The sequence below is a fragment of the Heptranchias perlo genome, chromosome 22, assembly GCF_035084215.1.
Source record: "Heptranchias perlo isolate sHepPer1 chromosome 22, sHepPer1.hap1, whole genome shotgun sequence".
NCBI classification, from domain to species: Eukaryota; Metazoa; Chordata; class Chondrichthyes; order Hexanchiformes; family Hexanchidae; genus Heptranchias; species Heptranchias perlo.
Window position 1 is genome coordinate 31,430,639 of NC_090346.1, and position 19,656 is coordinate 31,450,294.

Consider the following 19,656-nt stretch of genomic DNA (forward strand, 5'->3'; position numbering starts at 1 on the left):
TGGAGTTGAGGTTGAAAATCAGCCATGATCTTATTGAATGGTGGAGCAGGCTCGAGGAGCCATGTGGCCTACTCATGCTCCTATTTCTTGGGTTCATTGGATGATGCACCGAACAGAGGTGAGTAGGAGGAGGTTTAAGAGAAAGTGAAAGAGAAGGAACAGGCGGCCCCTTTTTGCCAGAGGACGAGGTTGCATTTGTCCGCAGCTGTTAAGGCTAGGGATCCTGACCTTGAGAGCCCAGCTTTTAAAAGAATGCTATTGGGCACATAGACAGTTGGAGTCTTTGAGAGAAGTGCCTTCCAGCTTCCAACACATGACAGATAAGATGGAGGAATCCAACTCTCATGTGTGGGTTGCTACAAGAATTATAAAATATGAAGTTGTCTTAGAGTGAGGGGCAGCTCTGGAGACATCTGCAACAGTGTCCTATCGGCACAGTCAATTGTATGAGACTTTGTAACCCTTCTGCATACTCAGACTAAAGCCATAAAGGCCTTAGACGTCCATAATGCAGTCAGTTCTTCCTCGGACATGTTACCAAATCAGCTTGGCTCAATGAAGAAAGCCATGGGTAGGATCTTTAGCAATGCCATTACTGCAGTGAAGTCTGCTCCCACGTAGATCACAAGGCACAAAAGGCTTCCAGCAGGACAGAACTGCAAAGGGAAAAGTTGTCAGTCAGTCATGAAGAAAATTCTGCCCTTTCCTTCAGGATCTGGTATACAGGTAGAGCCAGGCTGGACCTACATTAGTTGAAGTGCCACAGCCTGAAGCAGGTCCCTCAGGGAGCAAGGCTAACGAGCTGTGAAGCCTCCTTGATCCCAAGTGCCTCTTGTGGAAATGCAGCTGCCAGCCATCACAATGTTCCTCCACTTAGAAACACGACAATAGCTAGTTTAGCACGCCTTGGGACATTTTACTACGTGAAAGGTGCTATATAAATGCAAGTTGTTGCATACACCAACCGTTAAGAAGGGGAAGCACATCTTGTTGTGGCAAGAAATAAAAGACCAGAAAATCTGTTTTTGGTGTGTTGGTTGAGGGATAAGTGTGGTCAGGGCACCAGGAGAACTTCCCTGCTCTGTAGGTAGCAGAGATGATATATAGTATTTCAGGGAGAGCAGTAGGGGTTTGTAAATCATGCAGGCTTTTCTACATTTATTGCTGTGTTTGATAAAGATGTTGGTCTGTGGAGTGGGGGTGGAGCGGAAAATGACAGCATTGTGAATGGCGCAGCAAAAGGCTTCTGTGACGACAGCTTCACAAATTGACCTGCTGCCGCAGGTCTCTGCAGGATTCTTTCCTCAGCCTCTGCATTCGATCCATCATCCTGTTGGTGGTCCTAGAGATGGATTTTTTTTTATTATTCGTTCATGGAATGTGGGCGTCGCTGGGGAGGCCAGCATTTATTGCCCATCCCTAAAAGGGACTCCTCAAGAGCTATGCTATGAACAATACAGCAAGCAAAGATGATTATGGTAACATGGCCCCTGATCTATCCAAACACTAGAAGTTCTGTTTTGATGATCCTTATGGAGGCATGGGCATCATTATTTCTTCTCTCAGCAAGCAGCCAAGGCAGCAGTGGACACCTGTTCGCCAAGGAGCTAGTCTTTTGCTCTATTTTCATCTGCAAAGATGGGAGGGTACAGATGAATGCATCACGACAACTGCTTGGCAGTCACTTACATAATGCAAAGAAGGTTGTCACACACAGTTGGTCGCTGATGGAACAACAACCCTTGTTAGGCATATGGGAGCATTTCTTCCAGGAGGAGAGCAAAGGGCTACATGAGTCCCATCAATAACCCTATGTAGAGAGCAATCCATTGCATGGTTGAATCAGAGCTCTAGACTGAATATTCCTGGCCTCCATTGGAAACAATATATATTTGTTGGCTCACGCAAACAGAGCATCTGTCACCTGCTGAATGCACCTATGCCACAGATGACTCTGGGTCACTTGTTCCACCCTCGAATGACCACCGTGTAAAGAACTTCAATACAGTGGTCTTCTAGTAGGACATATAATTCTTTTACCATCTCCCTGGTAAAATGAAACCTTTAAAGGCATTGCTCCTCAGTTAGTATTAAAAATGTTCTGTAAACCTGGTAAATCCTTGGACATGGATAATATCAGGTGGGTGTCCATCTTATTCAAATGCTTTCCTGGCATTCAAAAGTGCTTCCTCCTCCCCTACAAATAAGCTAGGTCCAAGAGGAACCTCCGCTGCAGCAGCAGCTGCAAACTTTTCCCAAGAGATTGCTTCAAATTTTTCAGGTACTCGCCTCTGAACATAAAAATAAGTTCTTACCAGCAGTTAGCAAGATTCCATAAAAGGCCTGGCCACAACTTTTAAGAACGAGCCTCTGTACATTCTCTATGAAAATGCTGCAGGAGCATTACAACCAGAAATCCTGCAAGCCGTTTATACAGGTGGGTCTAGCTCCTTGCCTGCAACCAATGGATGTGCAGGAAAGTCGCGCAGGCAGGAATGACATCAAATAACTCCTATTTCCATCGCATTTAAATGGCTGTGCCTATTTCAGGCACTCCTCATCACAGGTGAAATGAAGGCAAGCGGAAAATCGATCTTAGAAGGAACAGGGCAAAATTCCAGCATTGTGATCCAAATCTCAGATTTCCTGGAATTTATACTCTTAAAACAAATGCACTGGGACCAGGACCCAGAAAAATCCACCCTAGTGTGTTTGGTTTATACACCCCTATGTTTGAAACACAGGGTTGTTTGCGTGCATCATCTTCCTCCATCATATATGAATCTGGCAGGGAACAATAGAGTTTGCAAGTTTATCCAACAGCCACTCCCCTGCATTATTTTCCAATTTTGGGCCTTGTTCTTCAGTTTTTGCAGAGCCTTGGCCACACAGCATGCGTTAGGGTCCACAACTGATGCCAGGAAATTGTTGGGAAAACAATGGAAGATAGGTGATAAACTATCATATGCCTTACAAATAACTTAAGACTGTAAAATCCAGTGTCATTAAAATCTCTGCATTTTGGGGTATGGTAGATGGTACACTCTGCAAATCTTCATGGAGACAAATGAAGCCCTTTCCAAGGACGAGGGGCTGGGCTGACCATGGAGAATCCTGGATACCTTTATCTCCGAGGGTTGCCAACAGTATCATCTGTAATGAGAACCCAAATTAACTACCAAGATTGCTGCAACTTCCAAGCAGGCTGCACTGGATAGTGCTTCCCTACATACTGAGTTTTGAAATCTAGTGATGAACTTTTCTCAAGTGAGGCTCTGTATCAGCTACTGGCCCCAAGAAGCTGGAAACTGAACTTTTTGCTGCTACCTCTCAGTTAAGTTTTCTGAGCTGCCTCATTTCTATATAAAGCGGGAGTGGAACACTTTATGCCAGCAGTTTTTCCGCCCAGAGGCGACTATAGCAATTTTGTTGATAAAAGGTGTTCAAACTTTTCCTTCATTTGAAAATTCTGATCAACGTCACACAGAGCAAAGTTAAGTTTAGCCAGAGGTATTTTGCATGCAAGTCTACCATTGGAAAAGGCATTTCTTCAATCTTGTGTTCCTTGAAAGTTGGTAACAATGGCATGATGAGGCTGCAAACATTCTAGCCTTTTGCAAATGATGCTATGGACAGCATAAATCATAGAAAAGAACTGACTATGACTCCAAGGGAATATTGTAAATGGAGAGAGGGAGGATCAAGTGTTTCTGGTCTTTGGGGGAGGACATCTCAAAAGGGACAGATTTCACTGTTTCACTCAGTTGCACTACCTATGTTATGTAGAGTATGAGCAAGGATTATAAAAACAAACTTGTGAAAAGATGCAACCCCATAAACCACTCATCTCTTCTAACACACATTCTAAACAATTCAAAGAGTGTTAGAACTGATTTCTGCAGAAAAATCTATCTATCTATTGTTACCATAAGCTCTTACTAGTAGCTCCTAGCTGGCGAACACGAAGCCAATTTCAGCTCCTGTCAAAAATTATGAATGTAAGGGCAGTACTGGGTCAGTAACTTGAAAAATAAAGAATCATGTGTGCTGTCTAACATATTATACATTTTATATAAAGTGTTTGGCCTATTCAATGATATATTAGCCAAGGATAGCCTTCGTGATAGGCTTTCAATAAATTATATTAAAACCTTACTGTTAACTTCGGACGATTAATACCTCATCTTTTCCAAGAGTCTTGAGATGGTCCAGGATTTGTCCAATCAGAGTTTCAGAAAGCTTATTAATTTCAGCCAAGAATTTGGGGTCACTTCCATAGAGGTTATCATTGGAATCCACTGCAAGAAGAGAGTTTTCAGATAAGCTTTCAACATGATCTAAATCAAAATTTGACAGTAATGTTCAGTTCTTGCACTGAGGTGTGAAAAAGACATTGAGTTTATTAAACTGCTGTAGTCAGAGCAACAACAGATACCGTGCCTAATCCTTGTTACAAATTCAGGTCTGCTATAGGTACCTTCTCAGGTTCAGTGTTATTAGTTGCTCCCTTAAATGGTTTGAGCACCTTCTTTTTATGGTAGTTTACTCACAATGCCCTCTATCTACTTTTATGATAGCATTACCTGGGGATGTAAAATAACATACCCTCGTGATCTGGACCAGATACATGTATCTTTCACAGGCGTATCTTTTCAAATTTTCCGAAGGTGGACCAAGCTAACACTAGATGGTGAAGTTTGGTTCAAATCATAAGCTGCTTTATTCCACAGCAGAGGGAAATACACAGAGCAATAGGTGCGATCAGAGTGGTTTAGTTCAATTGATATAACTTGGCTTTGTGTAATGATAAAAAAAAGTGAAACTTGAAAAGAATAATCTCTCTGCACCTGTCTGGCAGCCCAGGCAGAATCACTCTCTTTTGCTACCTGTGCATAATACAACTTAAAGTTGAAATTGCAATAGCATCTATTAAGTTCTTTGGCTTAGGTAAAACTGCTCTATCAAAATAAAAGTACAATAGCCTTCGGATAAAATCCAATTATAATGGGGGAAAACAGAGTCACTTGTTAGTGTAGTAGGACTGTTCAGTGACTTTGGATGTAAAAAAAAGTCTGTTCATAATGAAAATTCCAACGTCGTGATTCACTTTCAACGTAACACAGAAAATGCCCCATCTACAATGTCATTCTGTACACTGTGGGAAAATTCCATTCTGTGCATGCACAGGCACATTTTTCACTCAGTACCAGATTGGGCATGGCTGGGTGCAGCATGATTGGCCTGTGCGTGAAGATTAACAACAGCAATTGAAAAGTCAGGTAGCACAGTCAGTAAATCAGCAGTACCCTGGTAGCACTGCCGTCATTCTTTGAATGATATGCTACGCATCCTCCACACATGTGGTTCCTTTACAACGACCAAGCTTGGCTTTACTTCTACACGGTGTGGAGGATATATAATGAAGAATATTATTTTTCTTGCAAAGCACACCATGTCTAAAACAACTTCAAAAGCATATACTGTACCTTTATCTACATGGTAGAGATAAGTTTCTTGACTTGCTGCAGCCAGCAAATGCAAAACATTTATGTAGATTCGCACTTTTGGATCAGTATGATCTTCCCAAATGTAGTCCTGGATCACATTCAAGAGACCTCTCACTAAGTATAGGACACCTTGCTCTGGATGATCCTGTCCAAAAACATGTGCTACAGGTTAATGTGCAAATTAGAAAGAAGCAGCTAATCAGTCTAAACTGCCATATGTTCTTTTGCTGCATTGTCCTCACCCCACCGTGCGCTATCAGACATATTCCTGGTATTTCTCTTGCTCTTGATAGGACAGGAGTAAAGAAGTAGTTCACAAGTTTGCAACCGCTGATTTTTCTCATCAAATATTACCCCCTTTCTATAATATTTCTCTTTCTACAAGCCTGAAAAACCATCACATTCCCCTAAATGAATTGCTGCCAATTTTGAAAATAATGCAGACTCAATGGCCCAGAAATTGCTGAAAAAATAAAAGGTATGCACCGTGAATTTGCCATCATTAGTTCATAAAAAATCCAGCAATTTATGGGAAAGAGAAATGCCATGCGTTCTGATTCTCCACAAACTGATGGACCAGTTGCACCCCTCTGCTATTAGTCTCGACAAAACCGAAAATATTGCAACGTCGCCTTCAGCCTCTTCATTGAAATTTATTGCAAGTATTGAAATTGTCGGAGTTGCACTGTAAATGCAAATTAATCTAATCGTTGCCATTTAGAGCCGATAATTCATGTCATAAGGACCCTGTTAATGATGTGATTTATGGTCTCCATACGAAACACAACCTTGCAGGCTAAGAAAGGGAACAAATGAAGCTGTGGAGTCTCACTCCAGCAGGCAGTAAGTTGCTCCTAGAGGTTTTTAAAAACATTTTTTTTTAAACTCTCTCTTGGCAGTATTTTTGTGCCAGTCTTGCCATCCCCATTCCTATTAGTGTCAGAAGGCATTCATTTTCAGGATACAAAGCTGTTTTGACACATCAGAATTGCAAATTAGATAGCTTTCTTTCTGAAAATAATTTGGGGATACAGTACATGAGTAAGCATATTTGTACATTTCGCACACCTACCCTACCATTCACTCATTATTAACTTCTCAAGGACCAATACAATTCCCAAACTCAACTGGGTACAATGTCCTCTTCTTCTGCTTGTCCTTTATCATCATTTTTTTCTTGCTTTTCCATTGTCTGTCTGTCTCTCTCTCGGTCTGTCTAATTTGACCATAATTCACACTATTCATTCTCCGCCGTTCACTCTGTTTCTTTCTCTATCCTTAAATTTCATTGGTTAAGGAGATAAAGTCGTGCCCAATGGTCTATGGTCCCAAATGCGACATTGTTCTCTCCGCATAGTTATCAATTTGCATTTCCAGCAATTTGCTACCCAAAAATAGTGCGATCTGAAGGTTGAGATAAAAAGTCCAATTCACATCACTCGCCAGAAATTGCTGGGCCAATGAGACGATCATACCCCACCATTTCCACATCTTCAAGGATCAAACCTGTCTCTCTCATCTGCAGTTCCCCTGTTCTTTATTGGCAAAAACCATACCCTCTTCACATCTGAAATAGTCATATCTTTCCAGCTCCGATATCTAAGATTCTGCTCTCTGCCTCATTCTGCATCATTGTTTCCTGTCTCATCATGCCCAAACTCTCCAACAGTCTACTCCACCTTTGCCAGCTTAAAACCCAAATCGATCCACTCTATAGTTTTCCATATTCTTCCTTTCACAGATAGTCAGGGAGCACAATGGTGATAAGAATGCTGGGATGCCCTACCAGTAGTGAAAGCTGTATAATTCCATTACTATTTCCCAGATTTTGAGATAGCCACGGACCCTTGGACAAAGCAATTGGATAGAAAGCAACAGCACACTGTCTGGCAAGGAGTGGAGGCCCTGAGAGAGCATGGATTTGCGATATATAGATTAGGCAGGCAAATGGGTTCAAAACCCATCATTCGTTAAATAGAACAAAGGATCAGACACTGGCAAAGGTCAGGTTAATATCAAAAACTGTCAACTGTTTAAGACTAGTTAGCATCTTTCGGGACTTACACACAAAAAAAATTGCATTTTGGAGGATAGTGGTCTCTAACTGAGGGAATGTAGGGAATCATGTAATAGGCTTGAATTCCATTTCATCTATTCCCTAAACTTTCTGGCTTGAATATCAAAAGAAAATATGCAGCTATGAAAAAGAATACAACAAGCAATTACAAAGGACCTTCCCAACATAGAATCATAGAAAGTTACAGGACGGGAGGCCGTCATTCGGCCCATCATGTCCATGCCCACTGAAAAAGAGCTATCCCGCTTAATCCCACTTTCCAGCACTTGGTCCGTAGCCCTGTAGGTTATGGCACTTCAAGTGCACATCCAAGTACTTTTTTTAAAAAATGAGTTGAGGGTTTCTGCCTCTACCACCCTTTCAGGCAGTGAGTTCCAGACCCCTACCACCCTCTGGGTGAAAAAATCCTCCTCAGCTCCCCTCTAATCCTGCTACCAAATTATTTTAAATCTATGCCCCCTGGTCACAACTCCTCTGCTAAGGGAAATAGGTCCTTCCTATCCAATTTATCTAGTCCAGTCATAATTTTATATACCTCAATTAAATCTCCCCTCAGCCTCCTTTGTTCCAAAGAAAACAACCCCACCCTATCCAATCTTTTCTCATGGCTGAAATTCTCCAGCCCCAGCAACATCCTCATAAATCTCCTCTGTACCCTCTCTAGGGCAATCACATCTTTCCTGTAATGTGGTGACCAGAACTGTACATAATACTCAAGCTGTGGCCTAACCAATGTTTTATACAGTTCTAGCATAATCTCCCTGCTCTTTTATTCTATGCCTCGGCTAATAAAGGAAAGCATCCCGTATGCCTTTTTAAAACCACCTTATCTACCTTTCCTGCTACCTCCAGGGATCTTAGACATGCACTCCAAGGTCCCTTTGTTCCTCTACCCCTCTTAGTATCTTCCCATTTATTGTGTACTCCCTTGCCTTGTATGCCCTCCCCAAATGCATTGCCTTACACTTCTCTGGATTGAATTCCATTTGCCACTTTTTTGCCCACCTGACAGTCCATTGATATCTTCCTGCAGTCTACAGCTTTCCTCCTCACTATCAACGACACGGCCAATTTTTGTATCATCTGCAAACTTGATCAAGCCCCCCCCCCCCACATTCAAGTCGAAATCATTAATATATACCACAAAAAGCAAGGACCTAGTACTGAGCCTTGTGGGACCCCACTGGAAACAGCCTTCCGGTTGCAAAAACAATCAACCATTACCCTTTGCTTCCTGTCACTGAGCCAATTTTGGATCCAAGGGGCCATTTTCCCTTGGAGCCCAAGGGCTTTTACTTTTTTGACCAGTCTGCCATGTGGGACCTTGTCAAAAGCCTTGCTAAAATCCATGTACATTACATCAAACACGTTACCCTCACCGACCCTCCTTGTTAAGTGCTCAAAAAATTCAATCAAGTTAATCAGATATGACCTTCCCTTAACAAATCCATGCTGACTGTCCTTGATTAGTCAGTGCCTTTCTAAATGACTATTTATGCTGTCCCTCAGAATCGATTCCAATAATTTGCCCACTACCGAGGTTAGACTGACTGGCCTATAATTGCTCTGTCTATCTCTTCCTCCTTTTTAAACAACGGTACAACGTTAGCAGCCCTTCAATCCTCCGGCACCACGCTTGTAGCTAGGGAGGATCGGAAAATGATGGTCAGACCCTCCGCTATTTCCTCCCTTGCTTCTCTTAGCAGCCTGGGATACATTTCATCCAGGCCTGCCGATTTATCTACTTTCAAAGATGCTAAACCCCTTAATACTTCCTCTCTATGTTTATCCCACCCAATATTTCACACTCCTCAACTACAAGCTCTGCATTGTCACCCTCTTTTGTGAAGACAGATGCAAAGTATCCATTAAGACCCATACCCACATCTTCTGCCTCCACACATAGGTCTCCAATAGGCCTTTAGTAGTCCTCTTGCTCTTTATGTATTTATAGTACATTTTAACAAATACTGCCGGAATTGAAGGGGAAAAGGTAGAGACGTGATGCTTAAAATTTGAGTTTTTAAAATTTGACTTTGTTCCACAGAAACTGGTTACTTAGACACAGTTGATAATCTGTGTTTGGTAATGTATCAGACATTCAGTGCTTTTTTGAGCACTATATAGTTACTGACATGGAACAAGTGAAATGGAACAAATGACAACAAATTTTTATTGTACAATAATGAAACTCTAGTCTCAATCTCTTCAACTTGCATGAGTTTAGCACCAGCAGTTTGTCAAAAACATGTGTCTGCTCTGCCATTTAACTGCAGAGAAAGTATTTTAATTTTACTTCAGACTCTACTCCAGACTCTTCTTCCATCCTGCTGTTTCCTACCGCTAAACCTCTTGTGTGCTCTGTGATGCTGGCCCACTCGTCTGCCCACCCTATTGCCTGCCGATAGCCACCACGACTCTTCCCAAGAGGGTCATCATATTAACACTGAATTTCACTTTCCTCTCCCATTGATATTCACTAATGCTGCCATTCCAATTTACTGGCTAACCCACTCAGTCACTGCGCACACTGCCACTTATTGCCCTGCATGTAGATGCAATCTAATAATTTTTAAATTTAGAGATAACACTGAAGCAGTAACATCGACACAGATTAAAAAGATAATAATGCAAAAATGCAACGTACACTAAAGTTAAAACTCCCTATTAAATGAAACACAAAAACTTAACCACTAGGATTAAAGTATGTCACCCAACAGGTTATCCAGTAATTAACAGCAGCTGGAATAATTTGCTAAATAAAATTTCACAAGTGTAAAGTCTGATTACAAGAATATCAGAATATTGCCTTCTTGAAACAAATAAATGACATTTTCATTTAGAAAACTCAATGTTCTACAGTGCCAGACTTCTAATAATGTCAAATCAAAGTTGTATATAAAAATAAGGACAATGTATGACTTCAAAATGCAGACTGAATTATATCTACCCGCCTTGATCCAGTTATCCCCTGCCCTCTAATGCTGTTTCACCTAAAGACCAACTGGTCTTGACTCTCACGTGCACTTAGGAACATAGGAAAAGGAGTAGGCCATTCAGTCCCTCGAGCTTGTTCTGCTATTCAATCTGCTATACAGATCATAGCTGACCTGTACCTCAGCTCTACTTACATGCCTTTGCTCTTTATCCCTTGGTACCCTTACCTAACAAAAATCTATCAATCTCAGTCTTGAAAATTTCAATTGACTCAGCAGCCACAACCTTATTGAGAAGCGAGTTCCAGATTTAATGCCACAGATTGGCTAGTGCAATCAAAATTTACAATGGCTTCATAAAATACCTCAATTAAATGTAAGCTTTTGAAAATCCAACTTTAAAAAAAAAATTAAATCAAAATATTCAAGTGTTCTGCAACATACTAAGAAATTTTATTTTGGAAAATCATGCAAGCCTGAAGGGTGTATAAAAAAATGCAACTTAACATTTAAAAATACAATAGAGTGTTTTCTCCCAGTCAATAAATCATCTCCCAATTAAGAATGCAAGCAAGCAACCTGTTCCAGGCCAGTTTGATATGAGATACAGGCGATGGACCCATGACTATTAACTTTCTCATTCTCAGTCTGGAAGCACTTACACTCAAGCACCTCTCCATGATGGTGCAGCCTAGACTAGGAACTAAGTTCAATACACAGCATGCTACCATTTCATGGCAGCTGTTGGTTTCCCCAACACAACCACTCCTCTGCCCAAAAGATTTTGGGTCAAATTTGAAATCAGTTACATGATTAAGGATACTTACGGGCACTATTAACAGCGTGGAAAAGAAGTTATTAAGGAACTCTAGAAGAAACCCTTCTGAAGTTCTCATCTTCCCATCTATGTTTATCATCTTCGGTACTTCTGCAACAAGGCCGATTGCAGCTTTAAAGAAGGCATCAGCTAAAGAAAAGTGTAATTAAGATAATTAATACTTCAATACTTTAACCATAATGTAAATTATTTTCTCCCCGTACCTATCTTCAACATCCTCTATATGTTCTTGATATATTAATCACTCACTCAATCAAGGCTGCAATTATATAGGATGGGTTAGCTCATCCTCCAGTTACGTTCTCATTATAGAAAAAAAAGTGACTCCACTTGACACAACTAACGTCAAAGAAATTGCAGAGGACTTTTGATCATTATTATTAGAAAAAGCTTACATGGCAATTTTTTCCCAAAAAAACTGTATAGGGAGACTTTTAACTCACTCCGATCGGCAGGAAAAGGAGTGGGGAAACAGTTAAAATGCTGCATTTCCCGCTGATCTGCGATTTTAACGCCATTGGTTTTAGCGACGAAGTAAAAAAAAACTTTCCTTAGTGGGGTCCAGAGCAGCAGGAGTCCTTTCTCATAAGGAAAGTCCTTTTTAAAAAAATTTCATTCTTGGGATGTGGACATCGCTGGCTAGGCCAGCATTTATGGCCCATCCTCAATTGCCCTCGAGAAGGTGGTAGTGAGCCGCCTTCTTGAACCACTGCAGTCCATGTGGTGAAGGTACTCCTACAGCGCTGTTAGGTAGGGAGTTTGCCAGGATTTTGACCCAGCGACGATGAAGGAATGGCAATATATTTCCAAATCAGGATGGTGTGTGACTTGGAGAGGAATGTGCAGGTGGTGTTGTTGTTCCCATGTGTCTGCTGCTCTTGTCCTTCTAGGTGGTAGAGGTCGTGGGTTGGGAGGTCCTGTCGAAGCCGCCTTGGCGAGTTGCTGTAATGCATCTTGTAGGCGGTACACACTGCAGCCACTGTGCGCCAGTGGTGGAGGGAGTGAATGTATACGGTGGTGGATAGGGTGCCAATCAAGCAGTCCTGGATGGTGTCGAGCTTCGAGTGTTGTTGGAGCTGCACTCATCCAGGCAAGGGGAGAGTATTCCATCACACTCCTGACTTGTAGATGGTGGAAAGGCTTTGGGGAGTCAGGAGGTGAGTTGTCACAGAATACCCAGCCTCTGACCTGCTCTTGTAGCCACAGTATTTATGTAGCTGGTCCAGTTAAGTTTCTGGTTAATGGTGACTCCCAGGATGTTGACTGTGGGGGGGCGGGGATTCGGCGATGGTAATGCCGTTGAATGTCATGGGGAGGTGGCTAGACGCTCTTATTGGAGATGGTCATTGCCTGGCACGAATGTTACTTGCCATTTATCAGCCCAAGCCTGGATGTTGTCCAGGTCTTGCTGCATGAGGGCACAGACTGCTTTATTATCTGAGGGGTTGCGAATGGAACTGAATACTGAGCAATCATCAGCGAACAGCCCCACTTCTGACCTTATCATGGAGGGAAGGTCAGTGATGAAGCAGCTGAAGATGGTTGGGCCTCTTCTGCCCCAGGCTTGCCCCCTCCCCAGCCGCTGAGGGAAAAAAAAAATCATTGTTTCTTCTGGGGTCTAATGCTCCATGTCAGTCCTACATCAGTCCAAAGTGCCAGCTCACACTAAAATCCTCACAGCTACTGAGATTCACCTCTGTACTTTATATCACCCGAACAGCTCAGGATGGAAGTGAAAACCCTGAATGGAAAGTCTCCAGAGGCCAAACATACTGTACAAAAATGAAAATTCCTTCTAATAATTATTTTTATTTTAAAAGACTTTGTACTGAAATCACTTCCCCCTCCCTTCTACCTTTCATTTTGGGAAAAGGGGACAAACTGGGTTGTACTGGGATGATACCATGAATAATTTTTTAAAATAAAATTCAAACAACTTTAAATGTAAATTATGCAATTCTAATCAATTCATTTCAGTTTGTCTAAACAAATATCAGTGCCAACATAAATTTCCCTTTTCCTCCAGGTTAAACAGATGATGAACAAAGCAAAAAGACTATCAAAACAAAGCTGTGTATCAAATTTGGTTTCGTTCCACTTAAAAACTGTTGGTATAAAGTAGCAAAAATGGATGCATCATCCATATGAGCTGATCCAATTCCATAACTGAATCAAAAGCATGTATGTACACAAACATATTTTCTAATAAAACATGTATAATTTTATTTAACTATTAAGACAAAAAGTTGAAAAGCCATCATAAAACGTCAGTGTTGGAAATAGTAATGTTGACCCAACATGATCATTTCTAGGTCTTATCTGTACATGCAGGTCTGTTCTGTTTTTACAGCTGTCCACCTTTTGACATGATGAGCCATCAATGCAAAATCACCATAGCAACAACACAGTACACTCTTGTGTTAACAGATCTCAGGGATTCTAGCAAGGAACATACTACAGTGACAACAACAAATTCTAGCTGGTTCTGGTTCATCCCAGGAGCAAGTGACATTTATATAATTTATGGCTTCCTTTTGTATCTGTGTCACTAGTGGCTTTTCAGTGAAAGATTTAACAATCCTGTGATAATTTTGAATATATTGAAAATTCTTTAGAAGCAGCAGCTTGTTAACTTACTTCAAAATGGACTTTCTCGATAGAGAAATTTAGGTATGTAGTTTAACAACAACAATTTCAAAGAAAACTGAGCATTAATACAGAATGGTAAAATTAACAAAAGAAAACAAAAAAGTACAGTATGGAATTCAGCAAGCTGATAGTGAAAGTATCATCTCTGCTGGTGTCGAACTATAAGAAGCTGGAGTCCATCCAAAGAGTAAATTTCAAAATAGAATAAATAAGGAAGCTGCTTAGAGTAGAGCTTCGGTGCTTTATAACTAATGGACAAACAAAGGAGAAGTCATTTTTCTTTGAGAGGAGGTGGTCATCTGGTTGGACGGGGTTGAGATAAGAAGAAGGTGGGTCCAAGTTCTGGGGTTGGGCTCCCAGGTCTGGTGGCAGTAAGCAGGGTCTTGGGATATGGCCAAACTATTGGGGCGGGGGGGGGGGGGGGGGGATGCCTGGGTTTGATAGCATTGGGGGGCAGAATGGTAGAGGAGTATTGAGTCAGGGAGAATAGGGTCCTGTAACATCTAGATGGGGAAATTCCACAATCTGGGAGCACGGGGGAGGGGGGGCGGAGAAAGTAGGGAGTGGGTCCAAAGGCTGGTATTATTTTTGATCAAGACATTGCAGGAGATGGATGCACAAAGCTGTCATCCTCCCCAGAAGTTTTAAAATTACTTGTGAAGCCAGTTTTCCAGAATTAAGCCAGGAATTGTCTTAGTCGTTGAAAACACTTAGTCTGTTTATACTGTATTGTATATTGTCAAACATAGTAAGGGGTAAATTTTCGTCGTAAGCACTCCTTTCATGGAGCCTTACAATGGGAGGGAAGATGGCAATCGGACAAAAGGTCAACGTACCCAATTCATAGCCTCCCATTTTTGGACCAGTCTTAAGAACCAGAAAATCAGGAGAAGCACAATTAAGGCATGCTGAACTCTACACTCAATTTGCCCTTATGGGAGCACTAACTCTCACAATTTACCCTTATAAGCACACTACATGTTTCAAAGAACTAAAGGCTAGTTCCTAACTCAGTGCTGGGAAATTAGCTAAAGAGGTAGCAGGTGGTGAAGTAGTCAGCTGAAAGGCCTGGTGAAAGGGGAGAGCAGGTGTGGTGAGAGCAGACTGGGGGGGGGGGGGGAAAGAGTGGGAAAGAAGTGTTGAGAGGAGATCTAAGGCAGGCATAGGGAAGGATGGTTATCAGGAAGGGGGAAGTTCTGAGCTTTATAATGATCAATGCCATGGAAAGTTTGCTAGTTTACTTAAATATATTGCATTTACCTTTAAAAACTTTTACTGCACAAATAGGATGCTATAGAGAGTGGACTATGCTTGAAATCATAAAATCAGAGGCTGATACAGCACAGAAGGATGCCATTCGGCCCATCATGCCTGTGCCTGCTCTTTGGAAGAGCTTCCCAGTCGGGGAACACTTCAGCAGTCATGGACATTCATCCACCGACCTTCGGGTAAGCGTACTCCAAGGCGGCCTTCGAGACACACGACAACGCAAAATCGTCGAGCAGAAATTGATAGCCAAGTTCCGCACCCATGAGGACGGCCTCAACCGGGATCTTGGGTTCATGTCACGCTACACATTACCCCACCAGCGAACAAATGTTATCTGTTTTTAATATAACGGGTCAGTTGCTGTCTTTTTTTATGTTTCTACCTCTCTATCTCTTTTTTTTGTTTGTTGTTTTTTTTGGTGATTTGTATATTCTGAGACCTGGCAGGTAACACCTGTCTGTCTGCACACTGATTGCCTTGGCAACGGGCAGTTGAAAAAACTGTCTGTTATCACCAAGCATTGTTCTGTGAATTATAAATGCGATTTCATTTCGAGGATTTCATTTTCACATCGTTCACCTGACGAAGGAGGAAGCCTCCGAAAGCTTGTGAATTTAAAATAAAATTGCTGGACTATAACTTGGTGTTGTAAAATTGTTTACAATTGTCAACCCCAGTCCATCACCGGCATCTCAACATCCGTTTATAAAGCTAAGGATCCCATATGCTTTCTTAACAACCTTCTCAACTTGTCCTGCCACCTTCGAAGATTTGTGTACATACACCCCCAGATCTATCTGTTCCTGCACCCCCTTTAAAATTGTACCATTTAGCTTATATTGCCTCTCCTCATTCTTCCTACCAAAATGTATCACTTCATACTTCTCTGTTAAATTTCATCTGTTATGTGTCGGCCCATTTCGCCAATCTGCCTACAGCCTCCTGGAGTCTATTACTATCCTCCTCATTGTTTACTACACTTCTTCCAGTTAAACATTGGGAAGAACTCATCATCGACTCCAAACCCCTCTATGGACGCTGTCTCAGGCTGAATCAGACTAACTGGCAACCTTGGCGTTCTGATCGACCTCACGCTTAGTTTTCAACCCCAAATCCTCTCCCATCACAAAGACCACCCACTTCCAACCAATACCATCGCCCAACTCTACCCATCCGCCACCTGAAGACTCAATTACTATAATGCTGCCTGGGCTGGTCTCCCGTCCTCCATTATCTTCAGCTCACTAAAAACTATGCTGTTCGTATTCTAGCCTGTACCGAGTCCTGCTTGCCCATCACCCCTGCCCTTTGCAGGTCAACATTGGCTCCTGTTCCCCAGTCTCAAATTTAAAATTTGTACTGTGATTAAATCCTTCCATGACCTTAACCGTTCCCATCTCTGTAGCCTCCTCGATGACTGCAAAACTCCACCCCCACCCCCTCCCGGCTTATCTGACTCCAGCCACTTGTACATCCCCTTTGCCCTACCCTGGAGGCCGTGCTTTCAGCTGCTTTGGCTCAATACTTTGGAATTCCCTCTGCTTCTCCAGCTCAGTTTCCTCTTTAAACCGCACCTTTTTGACCAAGCTCTCCTGCTTTGGCCCCATTTTTTCTGATAGCTCTATGATGCACCTTGGGTCAGTTTTCTATGTTAGAGGCGCTGATATAAATGCAAGATCTTGTTATTGTCAAATAGATTAAACAGATGACACAACAGGAACAGGCAGCAAGCACAGGCTTGAAGGCACAACGGGAAAGTTAGTCATTATACCAGATTTCAATAATAAACATGTGAGTTTGCAGCTCACTGGCACAGCATGTTAGTAGGATACAAGTTGGGCCTGTTAATTTTCCATATGGCTTGTTCTGAATAAAAATCAGAGGGAAAGGATCAACTCTGGCCACTTCCTAGCAACTCTCAAAAGATTCATTTCAGTTATGAATCACAAGACACCAATAAATAAAAGGCTGGAATCAAATTTAGTTTTCAAGATATAAAAATCAGTCTTTTTAATTTGATTCACTTCACAATATAACTCCAATGCAGCACCGCCTGCAGACTCTACTGCTGTAAAATCAAGATAATTCAGCTATAATCCTGCATTTAACAAAAACATTGAAATAAATTTCTCCATAATACTTAAAAACAAAGCACATTGGAGAAAAAAATAAATTATACTAGTATAAAATTCTCATCTTTCCTACTGTCTAATTCCTTGTTCTATTGTTTTTTGGAAGAAAGTGGAAGACAAACTAAAAGACAAATTTTTCTCACTGTGGTATCATCTCTCTATTCGTCAATTTTTCTTACTCTTTGTGGCTGTCTCTCATTCACTGTTACTCTACTCTCTTCTGTATATCACCCAATGTCTCTGGTTCTCATGTTCCTTTATCTACACAGTCAATTGCAATTTCAATTTCTCGCTTATGTTTCTTTTTTAAAACCCCAAGGTATGGAGCAATTATGATAGTCAACAGATGGTGGGTACCCAGATCTGGTGGGGGAGGCTGACCAGGAGCTGCTGAAAACAATGTAGGTTATGAATTTCGGAACTTTTGGCAGAGATAAATTTTAGAAAGTTTTAAAGACTGGCTGAAAGATTGCCATCTCCCCTCCTGCCCTCTGAGCTCATCCTGTCCATAAAACATACCACCTACTCTCTTGATCCCACTTACACTAAACTGGTGATCATCCAACTTCCCTTCCTGACCTCAGGTACCGCCCCCTCCCTTTCAAAGCATCCCTCATACCCCCCCTCAAAAAACCCACCTTTGACCCCTTTGCCCTTGCAAAGTACAGCACCATCTCCAACTTCCCTTTCCTCTCCAAACTCCTTGAACATGTTGTCGTCTCCCAAATCAATGCTCATCTTTCCCTTAACTTCACGTTTGCATCTCTCCAATCATGTTTCGCTCTGCCACACCACTGAAATTACGCCATTCAAAGTCATAAATTAATTCCTGTGACTGTGACCATGGTCTAGTTTCCCTCCTCGTCTTTGACCTCTGCAGCCTTTGACATGGTGACGTCACCATCTTCCACCAATGCCTCTATTCTGTTATCCAGCTCAGTGGGACTCCCCTCGCTTCATTCCATTCTTACCTACCTAAATCATAGTCAGAGCATCTCCAGAAATAGCTTCTCATCTTGCCCTGCACCATTACATCTGAAGTGCCTTAAGGATCTATCTTTGGTCCCCTGCGCTTCCTCATCTACATGCTGCCCCCTGGCGACATCATCCACAGATACGGGGTCAGCTTTCATCTGTAAACTAATGCACAGCTCTATCTCTCCACTATCTTTCTCAACCACTCCGCTGGCTCTGTGCTATCAGTCTGCTTGTCTAACATCCAGTCTTGGATGAGCAGTAATTTCTTCCAGCTAAAACACTGGAAGAACTTATCACTGACTCCACCCCCTCCTTGGGCACTGTCTCAGGCTGAACCAGACTATTTGGTAACCTTGGCGTCCTGTTCGACCTCAAGCTGAGTGTTCAACCCCATACCCTCTCCTATCACAAAGATCACCCACTTCCAACCAATACCATCACCTACCTCCGCCTCTACTTCAGCCCATCTGCCGTTGAAATCCTCACATATGCTTTTGTCACCTGTAGCCTCAATTACTCTAACGTTACCTGGGCTGGTCTCCCGTCCTCCATAAACTTCAGCTCACCCAAAACTACGCTGCCCGTATCCTAACCCATACCAAGTTCTGCTTACCCATCACCCCTGCCCTTTGCAGGCCTACAATGGCTCCTGTCCCCGGTCTCAAATTTAAAATTTGCATCAAAGTCCCTCCAAGACCTCAACCCTTCCCATCTCTGTAGCCTACTCTACGACTGCAAACCTCCACCGCCACCACCCCCCGCCAACCCCACCACCTTTATTTATCTGACTCCGGCCACTTGTACACTCCCTTTACCCCACCATTGGTGGCCGTGCTTTCAGCTGCTTTGGTTCAATACTTTGGAATTCACACTGCTTCTCCAGCTCAGTTTCCTCTTTAAACCTCACCTTTGAGCAATTGCTGCTGCTTTGGCCCCATTTTTTCTAATGCCTCTATGAAGTGCACTGTGTCATTTTTCAGTGTTAAAGGCGCTATATAAATGCAAGATCTTGTTATTGTTAAATAGATTAAACAGAAGACACAACAGAAAGAACAGGCAGCAAGCACAGGCTTGAAGGCACCACAGGAAAGTTAGTCATTATAGCAGATTTCAATAATAAGCAAAACAAAATGCAACTGCAATTGCTCATTATATGGAAAGATTAGATGCCTAGCAACAAACAAGTCAGTATTCATGAGTTATGCAACATGGACAGATTGATCTATTTCAAGGCTGCACAGAAAGCCAAATCTAACATTGAAAGTAGTCC

General features: G+C 42.1%; 1 protein-coding gene across 2 annotated transcripts in view; it reads right to left on the reverse strand.

Moving 5' to 3' along the window:
- The window catches only part of vps35l (VPS35 endosomal protein sorting factor like), a 113,161-nt gene that overhangs the window by 11,749 nt on the left and 81,756 nt on the right, over window positions 1-19,656 (reverse strand). For both annotated transcript variants that reach the window (XM_068003192.1, XM_068003191.1), the window contains exons 27-29: window positions 11,348-11,487; window positions 5,487-5,652; window positions 4,180-4,298 (exon numbers count right to left, since the gene is read on the reverse strand). In XM_068003192.1, coding sequence (XP_067859293.1) covers window positions 4,180-4,298; window positions 5,487-5,652; window positions 11,348-11,487 — 425 coding nt within the window. The remainder of the gene's footprint in view (window positions 1-4,179; window positions 4,299-5,486; window positions 5,653-11,347; window positions 11,488-19,656) is intronic.